The sequence below is a fragment of the Ailuropoda melanoleuca genome, chromosome 13 (assembly GCF_002007445.2).
Source record: "Ailuropoda melanoleuca isolate Jingjing chromosome 13, ASM200744v2, whole genome shotgun sequence".
NCBI classification, from domain to species: domain Eukaryota; kingdom Metazoa; phylum Chordata; class Mammalia; order Carnivora; family Ursidae; genus Ailuropoda; species Ailuropoda melanoleuca.
The window spans coordinates 4003134-4027201 of NC_048230.1; the positions used below are offsets into that span (position 1 = coordinate 4003134).

The 24068-nt window shown below is 42.4% G+C and overlaps 2 protein-coding genes across 5 annotated transcripts in view; one reads left to right on the plus strand and one right to left on the minus strand.

Annotated features, from left to right (window-relative positions):
• Nucleotides 1-6: 6 nt before the first annotated feature.
• ABHD15 (abhydrolase domain containing 15) lies at nt 7-8107 on the plus strand. 2 transcript variants are annotated; one of them, XR_004619400.1, is made up of 3 exons: nt 7-961; nt 3186-4588; nt 7356-8088. XR_004619400.1 is itself a non-coding variant. In XM_002912364.4 (2 exons), exons 1-2 carry the CDS (start codon nt 93-95, stop codon nt 3709-3711), a joined length of 1395 nt encoding a protein of 464 aa, XP_002912410.3. In that variant the 5' UTR covers nt 7-92; the 3' UTR covers nt 3712-8107. The 2 variants fall into 2 exon arrangements, 1 of the variants encoding a protein (XP_002912410.3); XM_002912364.4 differs by having other exon boundaries at nt 3186-8107.
• A 2196-nt stretch (nt 8108-10303) lies between these two features.
• Nucleotides 10304-24068, minus strand: part of TAOK1 (TAO kinase 1) — a 153687-nt gene continuing 139922 nt past the window's right edge. For all 3 annotated transcript variants that reach the window (XM_034641138.1, XM_002912309.4, XM_034641137.1), the window contains one exon: nt 10304-19553. In XM_034641138.1, coding sequence (XP_034497029.1) covers nt 19092-19553 — 462 coding nt within the window. In that variant the 3' untranslated portion in view covers nt 10304-19091. The remainder of the gene's footprint in view (nt 19554-24068) is intronic.

The following is a 24068-nucleotide window of genomic DNA, read 5'->3' on the forward strand; positions in this document are numbered from 1 at the left end:
CCGGGGCAGCAGCCGGCAGAGCCAGGAGCTCGCCGAGGGGACGGCCCCGCCGCCTGCCACCCTCCACCCGCCGGGGGCTCTCCTACCTCGCCATGCCGCCGTGGGGCGCGGCCCTCGCCCTGTTCCTGGCCGCGCTCGCCCTGCTCGGCCTACTGGCCCCGCGGGTCCTGCGCGCCGTCGGAGCGAGGACTCTGCCGGGGGCCCGCGGCCAGGACCACGAGAAGGAGGCGGATGGCGGAGGCCCCGCGGACCAGTTCAGCGACGGGCGGGAGGCGCTGCCCGGCGGGTGCAGGCTCATCTGTAAACCGTCGGCGCTGGCCCAGTGCCTGCTGAGCGCCTTGCGACGCTCGGCCGCCCTAGAGCCGCGCCCGCGCTCCTGGCTCTCCGGGCCCCACCTGCAGACCCTCTGCCACTTCGTGCTGCCGGTGGGGCCGGGGCCTGAGTTGGCCCGGGAGTACCTGCAGTTAGCGGACGACGGGCTGGTGGCCCTGGATTGGGTCGTGGGACCTTGTCCCCGGGGCCGGCGGGTCACCAACGCCGGGGGCCTTCCCGCGGTGCTGCTGGTGATCCCCAATGCGTGGGGGCGCCTGACTCGCAACGTGCTCGGCCTCTGCCTGCTCGCCCTGGAGCGCGGCTACTACCCGGTCATCTTCCACCGCCGTGGCCACCACGGCTGCCCGCTGGTCAGCCCCCGGCTGCAGGCTTTCGGGGACCCGTCCGACCTCAAGGAGGCGGTCACTTACATCCGCTTCCGACACCCGGCGGCCCCTCTGTTCGCGGTGAGCGAGGGCTCGGGCTCAGCGCTTCTGCTGTCCTACCTGGGTGAGTGTGGCTCCTCCAGCTATGTGACCGGCGCCGCCTGCATCTCGCCCGTGCTGCGCTGTCGCGAGTGGTTTGAAGCCGGCCTGCCCTGGCCCTATGAGCGGGGCTTTCTGCTCCACCAGAAGATGGCCCTCAGCAGGTGGGTAACGGAGGTCAGCAAGGGGGTCTTGGGCGGACGAAGAGACGGTCCTGCCTGTATCCAATCACATAGGTTTAGGGCGATTTGGGCAAAGTTCTCCTCACACACTTTCCAAAGCTGTCCAAACCCTCTAGTCTAGACAGAAACAGGGAAACAGGTGTAAAAGCCATGGACGGACTCAGCATCATTATGCTAGAACAGGGACTCCTGCCCTGGGGCCCCATGGCCTCAGGTCAGCCCCAGGGTGTCCTAGCAACCTGAGCACCTGCCCCACCTGCCGCAGAGGCAGCACCAGACGTTTACCACTTAACCCACAGCTTGTCAAATCAGCAAAGAGCGTTCTGGAAGCAATTACAACTGAATATCTGTGCAGAATGTTTCCTTATTAGTGTCTGAGCTTGGAGGTGGCAGGAATCAGAAATTTGGTGGTATGTAATTTATCAACATTCTCTGGATCTGACAAAGGTTTTGCATATTCCTCCATATTGATCCAAAAAATGTAAAGAATATGTCAACATACTTTTTAAAAAATTTCCAAAAGGAGAGCAATCCACCACTAGGGTGACAGGTGAGGCTTTGGCACTGAAGAGGCCTGAGTGACATTCCCACAGCAAATGACCAGGCCTCAGCTTGCACTGTTGGCTTCCTAGGAGGTGGCAAAATGAGGTCCAAGACATTCGAGCAGAAAGTGTGGTGTGGCAGAAAGACCTGGGACATGCAGTCAGACCCACTTCAGTTCAAATCCTAGCACTGATAGGTGCTCAGAAAGTGGTAGCAATTGTGATTTCTCTTTCTTTCCTTGCCCCATTTTGTTCTGAGAAGGTCAAACCCTGAGCTCAACAACGGCCCAAAGTGCTGTCATGGCAGCCCAGGCATCTGAGCCATCCATGGCAGGGTGTTCTCATATGGTTTAATTGCCAGTTTCCAGCCCTAAATGATCCGTCCCCCTCAGTGCTGACCCGAGGCACCAGCTGGAGGATAAGGTGAGGGAAGTGGAAAGGAAATCTGGGCCTTTAGGGTCTGCCCTGCCCATGGAAGTTCGGGATGGAAAACTCAGGGCAAGCCTCTTTGAATGTTTCCCAGAGACACACGTCCGAATTCAGCTGGCTAAGTCTGGACTGATCCACCCAAAGCACTGAGCTGCCCATCCCGGCCTCTGTGTCAGGGTGCCAGGCTCTGTCCATGGAGATGGAAACAGCAAAAATGTCCCTATTCCCCAGAGCACTGGCTCTCAGGCTCCCCTGTGGGAAATTACCCTGTAAAGTAATTATACTCCTGGACACTTCCTCTGCTGCTCAGCCCTCTCTAGGAATACCTGTACCACTGCTCAAGGTTTGCCATTATCTGGACAGCATGTTAGCTTTTAAAAAATAGACTAATGGGGCACCTGCGTGGCTCTGTCATTAAGCGTTTGCCTTGGGCTCAGTTCATGATCCCAGGGTCCTGGGATCGAGCCCCACATCAGGCTCCCTGCTCTGTGGGGAGCCTGCTTCTCCCTCTCCCACTCCCCCTGCCTGTGTTCCCTCTCTCGCTGCCTCTCTGTCAAATAAATACATAAAATCTTTAATAAAAAAATAGATTACTATAACCTAAAGTAAAATGTTAATAATGGTGGGGGTTGGAATGTCACCTGCTGGTTTGCATAGTCTGAGGCAGGGGGTTCTAGGAGGGGTTCAGGAGGTGGCAGTTCAAAGCAGGTTGCCTACAGAGGGTCAGGAGTTGAGGTCAGAAGGAGAGCTGTCATTATGGTTCAGCAGCTGTGAAGTCATTTGCTGCCCCAGGGCTAGGCAGGTTAGCCTTGAATGCAGGCCTGCTAAGAGCAGTGAGGGAGGGGGGGGGGGGGGGGGGGGGGGGGATGCCCTGAATGCCAGCCCATGTTGCCAGACCTTTCCATTTCCCTAGAGAACCCAAATACCTGCATTTTATGTGAAATCTCCTGGTTTTAAATGATGACGATGAGACACCCTGGCCTGCTCTGTCGGTAGAGCATGTGACTCTTGATCTCGGGGTTGTAAGTTCCAGCCTTCCTTTGGGCACAGAGTTCACTTAAAAAAAATCTTTAAATGATGACAATGAAATGGAAGTTTAAAAAAATTATATGGCCAAAGAATGCTTCTGTGGGCAGAATCTGGCCTGCAGCCTGCCCCTCTGGAACTCCTGCTGTCAATTCGTTTTCTCATTCTTCCCTCTTTCCTACATTCCCTGTTCTGCTTCATGCTGCCAGGTACGCCTCAGCCCTGCAGGACACAGTGGACACCCACAAACTGTTCAGGAGCCGCTCCCTGCGAGAGTTTGAGGAGACCCTCTTCTGCCACACCAAGAGTTTCCCCATCAGCTGGGATACCTACTGGGACCACAACGACCCCCTCCGGGATGTGGACGAGGCTGCTGTGCCTGTGTTGTGTGTCTGTAGCGCCGATGACCCCGTGTGTGGGCCCCCAGACCACTTTCTGCCCACGGAACTCTTTCACAGCAACCCCTACTTCTTCCTCCTGCTCAGTCACCATGGAGGCCACTGTGGCTTCCTGCGCCAGGAGCCCTTGCCAGCCTGGAGCCATGAGGTCATCTTGGAGTACTTCCGGGCCTTGACTGAGTTCTTCCGAATGGAAGAGAGGATGAAAGGGCTGAGCAGGCACCGGGCCTCGTTCCTAGGGGGTCGGCGTCGCTGGGGAAACCTGCAGAAGAGGGAGGTCTCTCCCTCTTCCAATCTGGAGGAGATCTTTAGCTGGAAGCGATCGTATACGAGGTGAGGCCTGGCCCAAGAGCAGAGCTGAGCCGGCCAGAGTCCTGAAACGGCTGTGAGGACAGAAGTGGGCCTGCAGTCCGAGCCCTTTGCTGCTTATTCAGCCCCTTCTCTCTTAGACTGGTCTGTGGAAAGAGATGGAACTTCCAGCAAGCTGGTGCTCACTTTACCCTGAGAACACTCCTGCCTTAGGCTTTGCCCAACACATTCCAGCTCTTCCTGGTCAGCAGCTGGGCTGTCACTGTCATGCTCTCCTGTCACTGACCTCATAAGCCAAAGAATAGCCCCCTTGGAGTCTATGGACTCAGGAGAAAATGCTCTGTCACTAGCAAGGACTATAGAGAAAATGGGTGTATGTGCGTCATTGGGAAGCTCTGTCCCACATAAATAATCAGCTCTCTGACCCTGATTCTCGAGCTGAAGCCACTCAATGTCGTGAGGACAGGATGTTTGTGTCTCAGTCCCACTTCCCTCACTCGGTTCTGTGGTTGTGGCGCTCTGCTGACTTCTTGCCACGGCCGCTGTGGAAGCAGTCTCCTAGAGCAGCGGGGCTGCGTCTTGCGCGAGTGTGGGAAAGGCGGCCGAGGCCTAAGTGCTGTGCTGACCCTGGGTTGGTGAGGACGACAAGGTACAAAGAGTGTGTGTCGGTCGTCCGGAAGGCTGAGGTCCTGCAGGTCTCAGTTGGGCTGATCTGGGGCTTCAGGCTAGGACTTCAAGCCTAGAAAGAACTTCAGGATGACTTTTAGGAAGAAGGAGTCCTCGCACACAGGGTCTGCTGGCCTCTCAGGCACTCTGGCTGCTCCCTCCAGTACCATTCCTGAGATTACTCCAGAAAGTCCTTCCCAGAGCTGTTTTTCTTCTGCCAAGCGGGCTTCCTCTAAGTGGTAAAGAGTATAAATCTGCTTATCCTCGGTGTTTTCTGGTTCGTTGCCCTTTTTTCCGACACTACTACTGGCCTCTTCCTTTCCAGAGCCTGGAGAGACATCTGGGACCAGAGAAAACAAAAGTTCCAAGAGGTTGGCCAGTGCTTGCTCAGTGATTTATGAATATTTCACATTACCATGCTTTTTCTGCTCAATTTATTCAAAAGGCCATCCGTGTTGATGTAGAAAAAGCTTCTTCCTGGATCTGGCCACTCACTGGCTGGTTTTATGGTGTTTGGTTTTATGAGGAATAATGCTGAAGATCAGAGTAAAACAAAGCATGGTACAGAATGATCCCACATCCTGGTTTGAACGAGGCCATTAAACGATATCGTAGGACATCTAGTTCTATGTGTTGCTACGAGCTTTTCCCTAAAGTTTTGTTTTAATTTGTCATCAAGAAAGAAGACACCTGTTTTGACAGGAAGGTCCCTCCTGGCCTCACAAACAGCAAACCAATTTTAAAAAGGAGAGATGTTTATCAAAAGCCATGTCCTATGGTTCAGTATAAGGAATCCCCGGGGCCAGAATTTCAGGTTTGGATAATCTTAGTCTAGCCATGTTCTAGATCAAATAGGAAGAAACTCTGAACTATCCCAGAATGCAGACAACACTCAATTATATCTAAGGCACATTATCCTGTCATGAAAAAAATCACTTCCCTCCTTCCTCATTTCTTGCTCCCCCTCCTCCACATTCATCATCTGACGTTCTTTCACCCTTTCTGAGCAGGGGAAATAACAAGGAACTGAAATCTAAAGAAGCCATTCTACTGCTGGTTTATAGCCCCCGTATAGGGCTTGCTGAGGAGGAATTACTGATGTCTGGCCACCTCCCTTCCCCCAGCATCTGGTACAGTAGGGATTTCAGTTAATTAGGGTGCTGCAGGCCCCACCCCCATGCAGGACCCCAGGATCATTCAGAAGTGACTGCAAAATGGGAAGCAGGCCAGTGGGTTTTAACCTGCAGGGCTTACGGGGCCCCAAGGGCTGAGCTCTGGATTGTTCCTCCAGGCCAGATACTATGGGACTCTGGTTCTTTAAGGTAATAGCTTTTGGAGAAATTGTGGTTGGTTTTCTTTCCCTTTTTTATAAGAAAGTAAGCTTGCAGGGGTGGCGCATCAGTATATACATATAACATTTTTCTTTTGGTTACAGCCCAGGCTTCATTCATTCCCTTGGACCCATGGCCCTAATACCTAGACCCTAAGGTATTTCTCCTCTGTGTCCTCTGTGCCACGTGTCCTTATAACCTATCTTAGGAACCCGCTTCTCTCTCATCTTCCCATTACCGCTTTTTCAGGAAATTTTGCCAAAATTGTGCAGTTCTTGTTCAAGCAGGTTTGGGTGACCCTGACCTTCAGTCTAACACTGAAGGGATCGCCCATATTGGCTCTGCTTTGGTGAACAGCTAATCATATGAAACCAGCTGGAAGAACCCCAGGCACACGATTCTTTTTCTTTTTCTTTTTCTTTTTTTTAAGATTTTTATCTATTTATTTGACAGAGAGAGAGAGACAGCCAGAGAGAGAGAGGGAACACAAGCAGTGGGAGTGGGAGAGGAAGAAGCAGGCTCCCAGCGGAGGAGCCTGATGTGGGGCTGGATCCCATAACGCCGGGATCACTCCCTGAGCCGAAGGCAGATGCTTAACCGCTGTGCCACCCAGGTGCCCCAGCCCAGGCACACGATTCTGAGACAATATGTGACCCTTGAACAAAATTCCAAGTTATGAGTTTGAGGAAGCAAGAAACAACAAAATAAAACTAAGACAACCCAAAGCAGTACCACTGAATTGGTTTTCCAGGTCTCGAGTCTTAAGTGATCCTTGCGGGCTTCATTCACTTGCTTGCCTTCCTTTTGGTCTCTTCATTATTTATAACCACCTTCAAGTGGTAAGAGAAAACAACAACACCCCCCAAAACACAATGGCTTAGAGGAGGTATGGTCTTAGATGTAGATGGGAGTCCTCTGTCTCCTCCCATTGGTTCAGAATGCAGGAAGCAAAGGACTGCCTCTGAAGGCTTCTGATCTCTGAGACCTAAGACTGTGCTTGCTATAACTTAATTCTCTTGAGAGAGTCAGTATTTTATGTTCTTTATACGTAGGTTTCCAGGGTGACTTGGCCAGAGATGACAGTATGCTGAACAAAGCACCAAATCCTCACTTGAGGAGATATCATCTCTGTTTTGAGTGACGGTATCCTTTCTAAGACCTGAGTACTGTTAAAAAAGAGGCCTTGACACAGGAAGTATCAGCTTGACTTTATAGACAACCTCAAAATTACCCCAGAGTCAGAAGCTCCTCTCTACTTATCTCCCACCCAGACCACAGATCTTTTGTCAGTCAGCCACACTTGGTAATGCCAAGGTATCTTCCTTCAGAATTGAACTTAAGCATGAATTCCTCTCCCTGCTTAAACAAGCAGATACAATTGGCCACTTGGGTAGAATTTGGTAACAATGCCAATGAGTATTTGTGATTCTCTAAAACCAAGCCACAAAGGATGAAGAAATCTTCCTAGTTATCACCACTGGCAGAGACAAGATTGAGAAGTTATACATAGGGAGTGCCCAGAGACGGAATGAATGCCTCAGGAAGCAGGAATTCCCACGTCACTGGTGGGACATGCAAGCTAGACTGCTGTACGGCACACATCATGGTGGGACATATGCCAAGAAATAAGTGTCCTAAATTTTTCTTTCTTTTCTTTCTTTTTTTTTTTTTAAAGTAAGCTGTATGCCCAACATGGGGCTTGAACTCACAGCCCCGAGATCAAGAGTCACATGCTCTACTGACTGAGCCAGCCAGGCGCCCCCAGGGTGGCCTAGATTAGGTAGAAGGTCTCTTCTCATCTGGGAGTCCGTGAACCGAAATAACGTGAATGAGCTCGGTGGGTTGTAAAGACTTTTGGTTGGCTTGAGAATCAAGGAGATCACAGACCTGATCCAGATTCTGGGAGTTGGGAGAGACATAAAGATTTTAATGAAAATAACCTTGCCAAAGTGACCAGAGGATGTTTTAAAGTGTCCAGGAAGAACTAAGAGTTTGAGGAAAAGTGGAATTTCATTAAAACAAACAAAAGACACTAACACATCAAAAATAAATGTCTCTAGCCCCCCTGCCTCCAGCCTTCCTGTGTAATGAGGTAATACCCTAGTACTTATCACTAGTGTGGCTGAACAAAAACTTCTCCAACTTGTTTGCTTCTGAATAATAAATTGCAGTCTCCCTGCAACAATGGAATGTCATTATTTTTTAAATCTCCGGAAACAAAGGCACTGTTTGTCTTCTGAAGTCCTATGTGTACTGAGCCATACATGCTTACCTACCTGCAGTTAACAGAGCCTCCCTGCACATTCTCTGTTCACTGGCTGTTGCTTCACTTCACTACATCTAGCTTTGTTGTCTCCTGACACTCACCAGTAGCAGCTCTGTTTAATCAACAACCAGGCCTCCTGCTCTGGGCTAGTAATTTCCCAGCAAGCTCAAAATTCCCTGATCATCAATGGTACCTACATAGAGATATTTCCCACTGAGCAGTTAGTGATTTGGGCATTGAATACAGAGTACTGAAGCAGCTTGGAGATGTGGGTTCTAGTTCCTAATTTATCTGTGACTTGTGTGACTTTGGAAAGTTATTTGACAATTTCCATATGAAAAGACTGAGACTGTAAATAAGCCCTATTTTTTTTTTTTTTTTAAGATTTACTTCAGAGAGTGGGAGTATGAGCAGGGGGAGGTGCAGAGGGAGGAGAGAAGCAGACTCCCTGCTGAGTGGGGAGCCCAAAGCCAGACTCAATCTCAGGGCCCCGAGATCATAAGGTGAGCTGCAATCAAGAGGACCACACTTGACTGACTGAGCCACCCAGGCGCCCCCAATAGGCCTTAATTTAGGACAGTCCATCAACTGGACTCAAAAGACCTCTATGATGAGGTGGCATCTGCTTTCAGATCTGAATGTATTCTCCAATTCTTATAAGGCCAAGAAGTTCCAGTTATTCCACTGCAAAGTTGGGAAGGGCCTACATGAGCTGGGTCCTGGGTTGCCCAGTTGAGGCCAAACTCTCCCCACCTCCTTCCCAAGCATGTGTGCACATACACAATTTGATAACCTTGTTATAGGTAATTGGTTTCACACTGGTTCATTTGTTCCACTGACAAAAATCCATCTGTGTTCCTAGTTCTTATAAATGTTCCTAGTTCTTATAAATGCCTTTAAGATCTCACCATTTTAGTGATGGAGCGAAAGACCGGAGCCCAAATCAGTGCTGTTTATCAATACTTTGCCTTCTCCTAGTCCATCACTGGCTGAGATGACAGTATCAATAATGCTCATTTCAGACTTCATAATGTAAAGGATGGTAACAAAAGGGGAAATAATTCATCCTCAGAGCAGCTCCCCAATACACAACTCTGTGGGGAAGCCATGCACATTCATCTATAAATGGCACCCTTAAAGTTATTGCATAGCCTCAACACCGTCCGCAACTCTGTCTCCCTCTACCATTAAGAACAAGTATCTGCAGACATAGTAGCAATTAAAGTCACTAATTGGCCACAACACATACAGGAAAGCCCTTGTTCTGTTGCTGGCATCTCTGAGATGGAAGTGACAGCGCTGGCTTATCACCACTGGGGCTGTGGAGCTAGCCAAATGCTGTGGTAAATTTTTATTTATGTTCAAATTTCTTTTAGTGTCAGGTAGGATGGGCTTTGACTCCTAAACTTAACTCGGAGCATCTTTGATGCATTTAGACAATGACAAATTATATAGACATTTCGGGTTATTGATAGGGGATACAGGCTACAAGTTTTACAATACTCTCCTTCTATGATAGCCCGAAGAGCCCAAATGTGGGGACAAAGCAGAAAGAAATCTTGTTTCTCAAACCTTTCTTGAGTTCCTCCAAATTCAAGGTAGGCTGTTGGAAATGCTGGCGATAGGGGATCTGGGATCTAATCTTGGCTCTCCCACCTAGTTGCTTAACCCAGGCAAATTACACTATATAAAATGTTAATCTCAAAATATCTCAGTATCAACATACTAGGATCTAAAAAGCTGTGTTAAAAAGTTGGAAGTGCTTTTCCAGACGATATTCTATTCAATAAAATAGGCAATACTTTTAAAAACGACACTTAAAACTTTCCTAATTAAAAAACATGAAACTCTTTCTCCCCAAATTAGCCTTCTTACAAAAATAGTCACTTTAACAATGTTTTAAGCAACAGGCCTAGATTAGATATTTGTCCCATACAGGGGCAAAAAATATGATTTTCAAATCATCAAAAGGTGGTCACCTTTTGAAGTTTTTACAAGGTCCAAGGACTGCATGCACTCACGTGTCCCTGTGTGTGGGAGGGGGTGGAATTCTACAGACTGGAACACGGGTCGGCACAAGACTGAAGAACCTGCATCAGACCATCAGAACCTAAAGTAGAGTCACCTCGCACCCACAGCACAACAGGCCACCTCGTTCTCCGGGCAAACGAATCTGAGGCAGTTAGACTAGAGGGTTTACGTCCACATCAGGGAGTTCACTCTTACCCACCTCTTCCACATTTTTGTAGTAACGCCAACATCCAGCACAGTGTCTGAGATTATCCAATAGTCTCTTAATTGAAATATACTTTATCTTTGGAAATAAAATTACTTAAAAAAGCTAAGCAGACACTCTGTGTACTAAAATTACTTTATTACAGTTGATTTTTTTAAACATTTCCTTTGCTATGATACAAAGGATACTTACAAACAAAATATTACATATGACCTTGTTTTCGTTCTTATGTTCTGACAACTTGGTAACAGCTTTAAATGCACAATCTATACAATTAATACAGGTTATATATGAACTATAAGGTATGTTGAACCAGAAGAATACTGACAATATACTGTACAATAAGCCTTACCAGTTAGTGCTGCGGACCATTTCTACCAAAAGGAAAATGCACATCTGTACAGTCACCTTTACCAGCTGGTGCTGACAGTGAGGGAGAGGCTTCTTCCCCATTGCAACCCTTGATAAGCCTCCACTGTGGGCGTCTGTTTGGTCCGAAAATTGAGAGGACTGTGTATATTTAAAATTAGTCATTGGTAAAGTGGCAGAACATCACTTTCAACACAATAATCTCTCACCAAAATATTAGTCCTAGTTTTAAAAGACCACAAGTCCTTTGTCTACCACGAAAACCCTACAGGCTCAAGGGCTTTGGGAGATGAGAAGATGAAGGCTGCCAAAAAAAGGAGGCAAGAAACCAAGCCAAAATCTAGGTCTTGCAAAATCATCATTTTTCCCTTCACCAAAGGGAACTAGAAATGTACAAATTCATTGATGAACCTCAATGATAACGTATCAGTTAGCTGATAACCCTCATTTTATCTGGACCCCTGACTTGTGGGAATAACTGAAAGAGATTGTGAATAATACATACCACTTTTAGAAAAGAACTTCTTGCTTAGTTAAAATATTCCCTTTAGCCACCAAAGCTGGTTCTGGGCTACTACAGGTGTGCATTCGTCTCTCAATGGTCTACTCAGAAATGATAAGGTTACAGCTTTTTTTCTTTTCTTTTTTCTTTTTTAAATAAAAAAGCAATTGACTGAAGCATTTTTCTTTTTTCTTTTTTTTTTAGGTAAATAGCAAAAATAAAAATAAAAACCAACCCTGGCATTTGCACAAATAATGCAAATGGAGCGATATGGCCTTTAAGGTAAGGAGTTAGTAGAAAGGAAGAGAGAAGTGAAGAAAATTCAGAGAAAACGATGTATTAACTTTTCTTTTTAAAAATTTCTACAATACATGTGCAAAAAAATCATGCTGGTTGAGGAAAACAAAGGGAAATGAGTATATAAAACTAAAAACATAAATAATATGTTGGATGACTGGTGAAAGCAGAAACCAACCTGGGTTACAAAAAGGATTATACATTCAAGATGCTCTTAAACCCAGTGGGATAACTTATGTTAAAACTGTGTTAATAGTTACGTTAAAAATCTCAAGTTTGTTTTTAAATCTTCACAATACAAGCAAAGCTGTTTTAAAATATACACTATACATATTTCTCAAAGTCTCTCCAACCTTATTAATGCGCATTAGGCTATCTTTTTCATATACTAAAACAAGGGGGTTCTGAAAGCTAGATTGCTCCGAGTAACCCATCCATTATTTAAATGTCTGTCTTAAGTTTTAAATGGGTTAAAAATTTTAGCAGACTTACATAAATAGGATTTAGCAACACAAGTGTTAATTTAAAAAACTCTAAAGCATTTACAAATTATCTGGTTGGAATAGTGTGGGAAAGTTATGTGCACTATTACTTTAAAATGTTATTTACATCAGACCATTGCTCTTGTAAAAATTTCTCTAAAAGATAAAAAACAAAACTAAATGAATTTGGAGGATTAACCTATTCTAAACTAGCAGAGAAGAATCGTAAAAGGAAAGGTAAAATAAGAACAAAACCGTCTTCTAATAGAAACCCCACATATCCTCTCCACTTGGATTTTGCCCTATAAAACCACCTGCAACTTCTATTAGGCTCATATATCAAGTGTCAAGATAATGTGGTAAAATATCTTGTCAGATAAATTACTGGCCTCAAGAGGAACTTTTTTTTTTTTTTTTTAATTTTTCCACCTTTTGTCTCTGGCTTGAGTTATTTTAGAACACCTGTACGTAACTAATTGATGGGGCACTCTAAGTAGGCACGATTCCCATTTAATGTGGAATAAAAGGTGTAACACGTAAAATGTTGTGGAGAAGCGGTGGTGGTTTCTTTGATATTACAAAATGCAAGGAAGCACATTTGGAATGGGCACCAAAAAAGAGCTATCTGGCAACACACCAGGGGCAGCCAACATCTTAATAGACTAAACACAGTTGTCTATGACAAAAAGGGGGTTAGAAGGGTTCCAGGACCCCCAACCCCTCACTGTTTGATATGTGCCAAATAGTCACATGGACCAGCCAGAATCTGAAAACATTAAGCAGTTACATCTTTAAATCACATAATTCACTCCATGACCATGTGCAATGTATAATAATAATGTTCATGCTGAGGCAATGTATTTGAGGGCTCAGAAGAAGCAAAATGTGCCACTGAGAGAAACCTGTTCCCACATGACTGGTCTTCATGCTTTCAAGTGGCCCTAATACATCTTTGAAGCTAAGCCAAGCCATGCAAAAGCAAAAAGTACACACTTTTCATTAACAGTGGTATCTCATTTCTAAACTCTACTGACCTCAGAGTTGCCACTGAAACATAGGAGTACTGAATGCACACAAATGAGGGCTCATGGATTCTTTCCTCGTCTGTGTTTACCAGCCTTTCATACTTTAGGCTACAAGGCATTTCAGAGGAAGGTTTAGTGGGGATAATGACAAAGGAACATATGTAATTCTGGAAATAGGAAAAATGGTCCAGAAATGGGATCAATGTGCCAGCAGTTAGCATAGTTCATTTCATTTGAAAATTCAGCTACCGAGCCCAATAAACAGTTCCAAGCCATAATGTTCTCACCTGCATAATTTACATAAACATTAAAACTCTTGCACTTTATAGACAAAACACACGTCTGTAAACATGGCCACTGGGGGAGGGAGGCTCCCTACCTCATTCATGATTGAAAACATGTAATCATTATATTAAATGACTTTGCTTCAAAAGATGTAAAACCTGACCAATGATTAAGCTTCATTTTCCCCTGTTTAACAACATTTAAGCATTAATTCTAAAAATGTTACCTAGGATGGTTTCAGGATTAGATGCTAGGACCACAACTGGCAATGACAGCAACTCCTCTCTAGCTGGCACACAGACTTATAAACTTTAGTACAAAAACAAAAAAATACAGAAACTAGGCCAATTTGTTAGCTACATATTTACAGATAATTACATGATTTTTCACTCATAATTGCTAAAAACTATGAGCGAAAAGGAAACTGTGCAGGCTGAATTACCCGTACTTTGGGGGGAATCCTTGGGCGTCAAGACACCCTTTTCATTCATTCAGAAGTCTCATCTTCTCTCTACTTTTTCATGGCAAACTACCTACAGATGTCCAGGTTGGTATACCCAGTGGGCATCCTGTTTCAAAGAGGATTAACTTTTTCTCTATTAAAGAAGAATCACTTGTATATTTAAAAATAAAAAAAATAAACCCGACACAATGAAACAGACACATACTTACACGCAAAAAAAATATCTCTGAAACTTCAAAAAGGATTGCTGGGAAACAGTTAACAGTGATGGTGACATAGTAAGTGGCTCCCCAGTTTTAATTCTCTGCCTTTATTTTCTTTAAAGGATATCTATTTTTGGGTGGGTGGGAGGGAAGTGCAAATTTAAGAAACCCACAACAGGCAGATAAGGTGCATACTAATTTCTATTTCTTATAATCTGAAAACTATCATTAGGCCAAATGGGCTCTCTTCCCTTGCGTGAGTGAAATTTTGGAAATTTGAATATAAACGAGGGAAAATTAGTCAATGTGACTTGAAAGGGGGCTACCAGAATTCAGTAGAAAATATAAATGTACATTAACGGAAGAGTTCTCAGCTTCACTTTCTTGCTCTACAGTGTTTAAATAAAACTTACGTCCTTACAAATTAATAGTCATTTCCAATGTAGACCTATTGTGGTGATTTCATAAAAGTGCAGACAACATAACCACACACACAGCAAAATAGACTTCAATCAGTAGTCCTTGCATACAAGAGGCAAGTCTGCTAAGTGTACAGCACACACTTCATCCTTTAAGGAATCTGAGGATGGGAGATTTCCAGTTCTTAACTAGGAGTGAGGGAGTACCTTCTCAAAGGCAATGCTACAACCTGGTTGGGGGCACTATCACGTTAGATGGGGGAAAAACAAAATAGAATTCATTTCTCTTTAATAATGATCTGTATTTTGGTAAGCAGCTCAAAGATGACAGCCCACGTTTTGTCTTTGTTCCCTAGAGAAGGTAGTTTTCTATCTAAGAAACAACAATCTCTTCTTCCATCATTATAGGAGATTCACACTTATACACCTTAATATATTATTTTCTGACTTGAATACACACTAAACACTTCACATTGTGAGCATGGGACAGAATGCAGGACCAAATAAACCTCCCAGGAAAGGGTTGCTGTGTTGGGCCAAATCTGTGCTTGAATAGTAGTGGCTCAGAAGGGCTGGAAGATGCACGAAGAACTTACTAATAGCAAGCAAGAAGAGGCAGCTCAAGGGAGAAAGCCCCACACCAATACCATATCCTTCTCTCCCAGTGGCCATTTCCTGTTGATCTCATAGTTTAGGAGAACCTTAGATGCTTTAGCAGTAATTCCTTTCTTGGTGGCTGTTTCAGTCCTTAGCAAAATTTGTAAGTATTAGTATTAATGGAGTAAAAAAGAGTAAGAGGATCAATGGAATCACTCCTAAGACGCACGTTTAGATTGCGCACAAGGAGACCGTGACTTCCTGGTTCTTGTCATCATCATTGCAGAGGAATCACCACCAGGGTTTTGAATTTCCACGGTTCATTTCTCTCTGCATCACTTATCTTTTATGGCATCATGACACAAACTCACAGAAACACTGACTGGCTCCTCCCCCAGCAATGTTTTACTGCATTGCAACTTATGGTTCCACATTTACTTAACTTTCTTTCCACCCACACAAGTGCTAAGAAGGGAGTAAAAAGAAAAGATTGCATCTAATGACCACCTTCTCATAATATCAACCCAGTATACTCATTCTTAAGAAACACTTGCATTCTTGCCTTAACTGAGGACTGAAATAACAAACAAAATAACAGAACCTTAAGCGCCCTGATGGAAATGTACAGTATGAGTTACATCCACCTATCTATACACACATATAGACACTCATATGTATATACAATATATACATACAAATGATAATAGCTATACCAAAATGTGCATATTTAACACAGTTTTAAAAAGCCAGTAGATCATGGTATAATACAATTTATTTCCACTAGTGAATGGCACACATAGAGAAATGCAAAGGAGGTGTTTCAAGTACAATATTTTTCACAGGTGAAAATAAACAGTATTATTCCAGTGTCCAACACAATGTATTCTATAAAAGTTTAAAATGCCAGACATTTAGTACTTAAAGAAGTAGAAAGTTACTAAAGTCTGCCTTATGGTCTGAAAAAGATACTCATAGAGTTTTCAATTTTTGGATAGAGGGTGAAGAAAAACAGGAGGGAGTGTCAAGGACAGTTTTAGTGTACTGAATGGTCTTGACTTGATGTCTAGGCAGCTGAAAATCATGACTATGCTAAAAAGTTCAATTCACCAATAAATCCTTGGCCTTGGGTACCAAGCATATTATACCTGTGGGGGTGGTTAAAAGGCAGGACGGGACTATTCATCTCTAGGCATAGAAATGAATAAAGGGAATGGCAGCTCTAAATAAAAATAATATAAACACAACTTTCAGATACTATAATTTGGGGTTAGAGTGAAGTTTAATAAAGGAGAAAACATATGTGCAAAAGGAAGGGAACCCAATTAGGAGTAATATATTTCAAGGTATGAGGTTTTGCATTTTTAAAATGCTAACTTAAAAAAGGGAGAGACAGTGAACACAAGAAACTTTTTACTGCCAAGCTCTGGATACCAGATATAGCATTGCAACTTTCTGATATGCTGGACAAATTTCCCATACTTTTTATTTTCTTAAATACATATATACCAAGTGAACACCAACACTGGGGAGGAGGTAGTATTAATTTGCAAATGTTGACATTTGTACACCGATTCAGAAAGTGCCTGCTTCTTTCTTTAGGATCTCTCAAAACCTTTCAAATTGCCCTGCTACAAGTTTTACTCTTTGATGATTCCTACCACGTATGAGATTCCTCAGACGTTAGATCTTACAAACACAAACAAACCAATTAACTGGAATTATTTTTGCAAACTATAAATATTTTAATTAAAATTAACTTAATGGAATAATCCAGGTATAGTCATGACCTACATGTAAAACTGGTTGCCACACAATTAAATCAGATACAAAGCCCTACTGGATACACATCTGGAGTCAGTATTCAATCACAATTTTGCAAGTATATATGAACTCAGTAACTCAATTTGACTAATCGAAGTCCACAAGTAGACTTTAACACGTATCACTGGTAGTGTTTTGGATTTTAAAGAGTTTTGTATGCGAAATTGATCTGTTCCCCTATTCCACCCCTCCAGTAGTACAGATGGGCCAGACTGAATAATAGTTTTTTAAAAGGTATCAAATTCCATTACATTTTTGGACACTTTAATTAATTCTAAAGACCTCTCCTATGATTTTCTTCCAAACAGGTACATTTCTCAATTTTTTTTTAAATACTGTATATTTTAATGCAAAAAAAGTTATTGAGAAAATTAAAAGCCCCCTTCATTAGACAGGACAAATGCATGTTATGTGCACCTAAAAACTGGTAATCTTGGGCATGGCCAAAAGGACAATGTATCTGAGTGCTACCTGAAACACTGCCTAAAATTGAGTGTGAATTCTACTGTTATCTTCGTTTTAAAAAGATTTACATTAAAATATTATTTTTTCTTCCAGTTACCTTTAAATGAATGCCAGAAACTCCTAAAGGGGAGGATTCATGGGGACTGGGCTGACATACCTGGGGAAGACTTAAATTTGGTTGACAAAACCAAGATTTCAACAGTGATGGATTACTGTTTGGTCATTAGTCAGGTCTAGGTGAAGAGTATCATTGAGATGGACTTAGAGAATTCTAACTTGGAGCCCTCTGACCACATGAAAAGTAGGACCCAGAGTTAGCAGCAAGGGTTCTTCAAGACAACTGGGGAGGGGGCAGGAGAAGTAACTTGTAAGAAACTCTAATCTCACTGGAAAGGACATTTTTTTCCTTCAAGTCTACTCATAGCTCCTTTCCCACCTTCAACTCAACTTCCACACTGGCTGTGGAATACCAACTAACATCTGACTTCTAGCATTGGGTTGATCCTTCATTGCAAAACAACACAAAGCAAAACAAAATACGCCGCTCTCTGGAAAAAAGGTTAGCTTCCGTTAAGAGATTCCCTGACCACTATAACTTACTTTTTTTAAAAATTAATTTGCCAAACTTGCTAGTTCCTTTTCAGTAGTACTTTAGCACTGAGGCTAGAGACTTCTGGAAGTGGTGTTTCCTATTGTGTGATGTTAACATGATGCCAAAAGGTCACTAAGTCTCAAGGAACTAGAAGTTTGTGAAGTATTGCAGCAACAAAAACAGCCAGGAAAAAAAAAAAAGGACCTGCACATGCAGCAAAATCTACAGTGGTGATGAGGATTAGTCAGCAGCTGGTAAAGTCATTGGCTCAGTGACTCCTGGTTCACTATGGCAACTACACATTTAAATAAATGGCTATTCTACTTGTAAACAGGAAATCCCATAAGCCAAAGGGGGTAATCAAATTATGTCTTTGTAGTGTGATGAGAATTCCAATGGATGGCAGTTTGCAAATATGGCATCATTCAAATGCCTCTGGCATTTGACTTGTATTGGCTATATGTCTTTGTTTTTGTACAAAGTAAAAGTACTGTTTGGGGTCTTGGGAGTTACAGAGCTTAGCTAGGATGAGACATCACAGTATAAGCAACAAAACGTTAGGATATATAGGCTTCATCTCCTCACTCTGCTGCTGAACATACCCACCACATGAACTTTCAGGGGCCTCTCTCACCCTCTGCTCTCCCCTTTGAAGGCTCACAGGTTTGTTGATACAATTCCCACACAACTCAGTGATCTCCTGAAGCACCTCCATCTCACCATGCCACAAAGAAGGCACAATTGAACGGACAAAACAAAAAACAAAAACAAACACTGACAAACCTATGCAGCACTCAGAAAAAGAACTAGGTTGTTTTCTACTCTCTGAAAAAGTCAATGCAACCCTTTAGTGTTCATGGATTTCCACTTTTTTACTCCAAATGAGGCTGAGAAGTCAGAACAATTTAATAAAGTACACTGATGAGGGGATACAGGTGTGTTTCCATAATCCCTTGTTTCAGCATATGCTGCCTGCCATGAATGGCTCATGAGAATTTGGGGTTTGGAGAAAGGCTTTAGATCTTCTCACAAATTTCTTAGGATACAGTTGCCCCAAAGTGATGACTCAAGCCACTGTGCTGCATTCTATTTTTTCAGTGTTCAGTAAATACCCCCAATCTAGCCGATTTCTTTTTACATACACACATCGATTCCCCTTTTCAAAATTTTTCCAAAAGTTAAAAAACAAAACAAAACCCGGCAGCCAAATACTATGACATCCCAATTAGTAAACACAAACCAGAATGCTTTACAAAAATGAATGAAATATACCATATGCAATCAGCTCCCACACTGTAGTACCCAAGTGAGGAGGCTGCTGTGATGATGTCTGTAGGCAGTTTCTTTTGGCAGACAGCTCCAGCGGAATTGCCACTCTCAATTATTAAGTTATGTATAAGACATGTGTGACCCATTGGATATTTGTGAAGTGACACTCGTGCTTCTGCTCATGCCCTGCTCTGTCCGTCCCCCAGAAGCTGTCCGCCTCAGAGCCTGAGGGCTATTGCGGACTCCCATACTGCTACCTCGGGGTACCCCTTGCATTGGCCCTGAAGGGTGACCCCATGGCTGGGGTCCACCTTGCATTGGATGGCCCCAAGCTTGTGGTGGGCCACCCATGGGATGACCCCAGTGAGGTCCTGGACCCCCAGTAGGATTGTGAGACCAACCAGAAGCTCCCGGGTAGCTGTGGCTAAATGCCTCTGGGGAGAGATTGGAAAGGACCATGTTACTAAAACCTAGTCTCATGCTTTCAGAGTCAAAAGCTTCAATTTCTCTGGCTTGACGCTCCAGCAGGCTTCGTATTCGTTCTGTGCGTTCATTCTGCAAAGCCAACATCTCTTCTTCAATCTGTTTGGGGTTGGGGGAAAGAAGCAAAAAGAAAGCTGATTTATTTTTAAAAATCTATAAACTAAGGAAGCAATAATTACACAGCTTTGAAGTGAACCATAAAAAAGTTCACACTGGCTACTTTATGGATGTACATTTAAAACTGAAGTGGGGCACCTGGCTGGCTCAGTCTGAAGAGCATGCAACTCTTTTTTTTTTTTTTTAAGGGAGGGAGAGAAAGAGAAAGAGAGGGGCAGAGAGAGAATCTTAAGTAGGCTCTTATGCCCAGCACAGGGTTTGATCTCACACCCTGAGATTATGACCTGAACTGAAATCAGAAGTTCTAGCCCCATGTTGGATGTAGAGTTTACTTAAAAATAAATAAATAAAAACTTTTAAAAAATTCTATAATAAAACTTAAAGAGATGTACTGTAGGAATTGTACATAATTTATATTTTTAAAATCTGTAAGATCAGGGGTGCCTGTGTGGCTCAGTTGGTTAAACGTCTGCCTTTGGTTCAGATCATGATCCCAGTGTCCTTGGAAATAGCCCCGAATCCGGCTCCCTGCTCAGCGGGGCATCGGCTTCTCCCTCCACCCCTCCCCTCTGCTCATACTCTCTCTCACACTCTCTCTTAAAATAAATAAAATGTTTTTTTAAAAAAGTGTAAGATCAAGTTCTTCTTAAAAATTAAATCGGATGTTTTTATATTTATTTATTTTTCATTTGAATATAGCTGATGTTACATTAGTTTCAGGTTAAAATTAAGTTTGTTTTTTTTTTTTTTTTTAAGTAGGCTCCAAGCCCAACATGGGGCTTGAATTCACGACCCTGAGATTAAGGGTCATGTGCCATACCGACTGTCACAGCTAGGCGCCCCTAAAATCAAGTTCCTAAAAGCAAAGGCAGGGGCGCCTGGGTGGCTCACTTGGTAGAGCATGTGACTCTTGATCTCAGGGTCATGAGTTCAAGCCCCATGTTGGGTGTACGGTCTACTTAAAAAAAAAAAAAAAGGCAAAGGTAATAATCTCTATTGAAAGAATAAATCCAGGCAATTATGATCAATGGCTGCTAAATCTATTAGGTAAAAAGTTGAATGAAAAAGAAAATGAGTAAGGGGAAACTAGCCTTATCAGACATCCCATAATGTCACTCTAATAAAATAAATATGAGGGGTGCCTGGGTGGCACAGCCGGTTGAGCATTTGACTCTTTGACTTTGGCTTAGGTCGTGGTCTCAGGGTTGTGAGATCCAGCCCCACACTGGGCTCTGCATTCAGTGTAATCTGCTTGGGATTCTCTCTCTTCCTCTGTCCCTTCTGCTCGTGCTCTCTCTAAAAAATAAATAAATCAATCTTAAAATAACTATGGTACTGGTGTGAAACAGACAATCAGTAAAAGAGAAACAGAATGAAGATCTCAGTTTATAGGCATTTATTTATTTGACAGAGAGAACATAAGCAGGGGGAGGGGCAGAGGGACAGGGAGCAGCAGACTCTCCACTGAGCAGGGAGCCCAACACAGGGCTCTATCCCAGGACCCTGAGATCAAGACCTGAGCTGAAGGCAGACGCTCAACTGACGGAGCCAGCCAGGATCCCCAGTTTGTAGGCTTTTAATGCAAGACAAAAGCAATAATTATTTTAATGGGAGAAACAAATAGTGCAAGCACATTTGGCCAACATCTAGAAGAAAATGGGAATGGAACCCCATCTTACACCACATTCCAGATTGAACAAAACCTTAAGTAAAAGCAAACAAACAAGAAAGTTTTCATTGAAGTTAGGAGATTCTGTGTAGCTAAAAATTCATAGTTGGGTAGCCATCATAATCAGTTCTGGAAAACTGGAAGTACTACAAACAAATATAGTTGACAGTATATAAATTTTTTAAATATTAAAAAAGTACATAATAAAGTCAACAGACAATGAAAATAAGTTGGAGAACTTTATGAATGATCAGACTGACAAAACCTGAATCCACTGATCAGTATTAATAGCACTTAAAAGTGGGACAGTTACACATTATGTATCTCTTGATGTGAAGCAAAAGGAAGTACACTATAACCCTTATGAAAATTTCCTGCAAAATTTTTTGAAAGAAAACAAAAAGCTTAATCTAAATATAATCATGCCTCTAGACTTAATTACCAGTTTACAGGAAATATGAAGTAAAGAAGGGAGGAATACATTAAATGACACTACAAGGATGAAATAAGCCGAATCCATATGTGAGAATTCCTACAGAGCAAATGATCCAATTCTCAATAAAAAAAAGGGGGGGAGTGGTTATAAACTAAAAGACTTAAAAGATAATTAACCAAATGCAATGTCTGGACTTTGGGCCCCAATCCAAATAAACCAACTTCAGACATTTTTGAGATAAAAGGGGAAACTTAAGCATAGACTGAGTATTAGATAATGTTAAAAATTCACTATTAATTTTGTTAGGTATCACAATGGAATTATGGTTATATTAAAGTCAGAAAGTCCTTATCTCCATTTTGGAGTCAAATAATGGTATGCTGAAATTTCTTCCCCATCTCCTGTCTCCACCACAAAGTTGTGTATGGGGAGCAGGGAGATAGATAAGAAAAAGTCAGCAAAATATTGGTAACTGTTGAAGTTGGGTGGTGAGTACTTGGGGATTTCATTGTACTAACTCCTCCTACTTCTGTGTATGTTTGAAAATTTCCATGATAGGAGTGCTGGGTGGCTCAGTCGTTAAGCGTCTGCCTTCGGCTCAGGGCGTGATCCCGGCATTCTGGGATCGAGCCCCACATCAGGCTCCTCCACCGGAAGCCTGCTTCTTCCTCTCCCACTCCCCCTGCTTATGCTCCCTCTCTCGCTGGCTGGCTCTCTGTCAAATAAATAAACAAAATCTTAAAAAAAAAAATTTCCATGATAAAAAGTGTTTAAAAAATAAGAAATAAAGAGAATTTTTAAAGGAGCATTAAGTCAGTTATCAAGGTATTTGAGGATTTAAACCAATACTCATTGTTTTCTGAGGAAATCTAACTCAACAAATATGTTTAGTTCTTACGCATCAGGTTTTCAGGAGTGTCCTTTTTAAAAAACATGAAGTTTAGCATGGGAGACACATGCAAATAAAAAGTCACAACAGAATGTGATAAAAACATAATAACAGATCTACAAGGTATAGCAGAAATAAAAAGGGATGGAGTGATTCATTCTATAAGGGAGAAAGATGGGGGCAAGGTATTCCCAGAGGAGGTGGTAGAGACTGGACCGTGAAGGAAGAATACAAGTTTCCCAGGAAAAGAAAGGGGAGGAAAAGGTATTTTCAGCCAAAGGAACATGTACAAAGGCATGGGAAAATGATAAAATAAGAAGTCTTTGGACCAGAATGGATTCCAGTAAGAAGCGTTTGAAAATTATTGAACGTTCTACATACTGAAGTGTTACAAAGTTCTAGAGTGAGCATTTCATATGAAGGCTGAAGGAGAAGATTAGACGTGAATGCTTCTGAGAGAAAGACATCAAATCGTTAACTGTGGTGATTTCTGAGTGGTGGGACTACAGACATTTTAATTTCTATTTATGTTTTTCTAACCTTGTCAAGTTTTGTTTTTTTCTTTTTTTTGGTACAGATTTTATTTTTTCAGTAATCTCTACACCCAATGTGGAGCTCAAACTCACAACCCTGAGATCAAGAGTTACAGACTCTAATGACTGAGTCAGCCAAGTGCCCCTAAACTTGTCAAGTTTTAAGAAAAATGACTGTGTATTTATAAAATAATTTTCCACTTTTAATAGCTACATATAAGATACCCAATTCATACAGAATTTACATATCTCTATGGATTCAAAGAAATTCAAATTTATCTTTGAACTATTTTTAATGTAAAACTTCCAAAAATCCATTTACTAAAAGCATTTATTTTAATTCAAGAGATCTAATAAATGATGGGACTATGCTGAGTATATAACTGATGTGAATGTTTTGCATATTATCTAAAGGAAACTCATGACAAAAATATTAAACACATTAATGCTTATCAACCTTTAATCTAGTAAGCATTGCTTCAATTTTGTTTGCTGATTAGTTTTGTAATTTAAGAATCTCAGAACATTTTTCATAACAAAAATGAAACTAAGATTTGTGATAGGCTACATTAATTCCCATTTCTTTTAAAACATATTACTTATTTTTGCAAGCAAGGTGGCTTCACTGGGTAGATAAGAGTTAACATAGTTAAGACTTTTGAGAGGCTCTTTCAACCTATCTCCTTTGAAATCAAATGTGGTATTTTTGTGTGAATATTTTTAGTTCAACAAATCCTATAAAATGTTCCAATTGTCAATTCTTTTACCAACCATGTTGTTGATGCTGTGAAATACTGAGAGAAAATTAAAGGAAATAATAAAACAAACAAAAAAGCCATTTATACTTTGGAGATACTGACACTTTTCATGCATGTATAAAATTCATATGGGATTTAACATTTCTAGTGTATCGATGTTGTTATTTTGCTGAAATTTTACCGTAAATGAAGAATGAGAAAAGTTGTACTTA

What these genes read in the sequence shown, in the direction of transcription:
- ABHD15 (XM_002912364.4), top strand. Translation starts at nt 93, where the DNA reads ATGCCGCCGTGGGGCGCGGCCCTCGCCCTGTTCCTGGCCGCGCTCGCC. An exon ending in CAGAAGATGGCCCTCAGCAG is followed by an intron (nt 962 to 3,185) that starts GTGGGTAACGGA and finishes TCATGCTGCCAG; the next exon opens with GTACGCCTCAGCCCTGCAGG.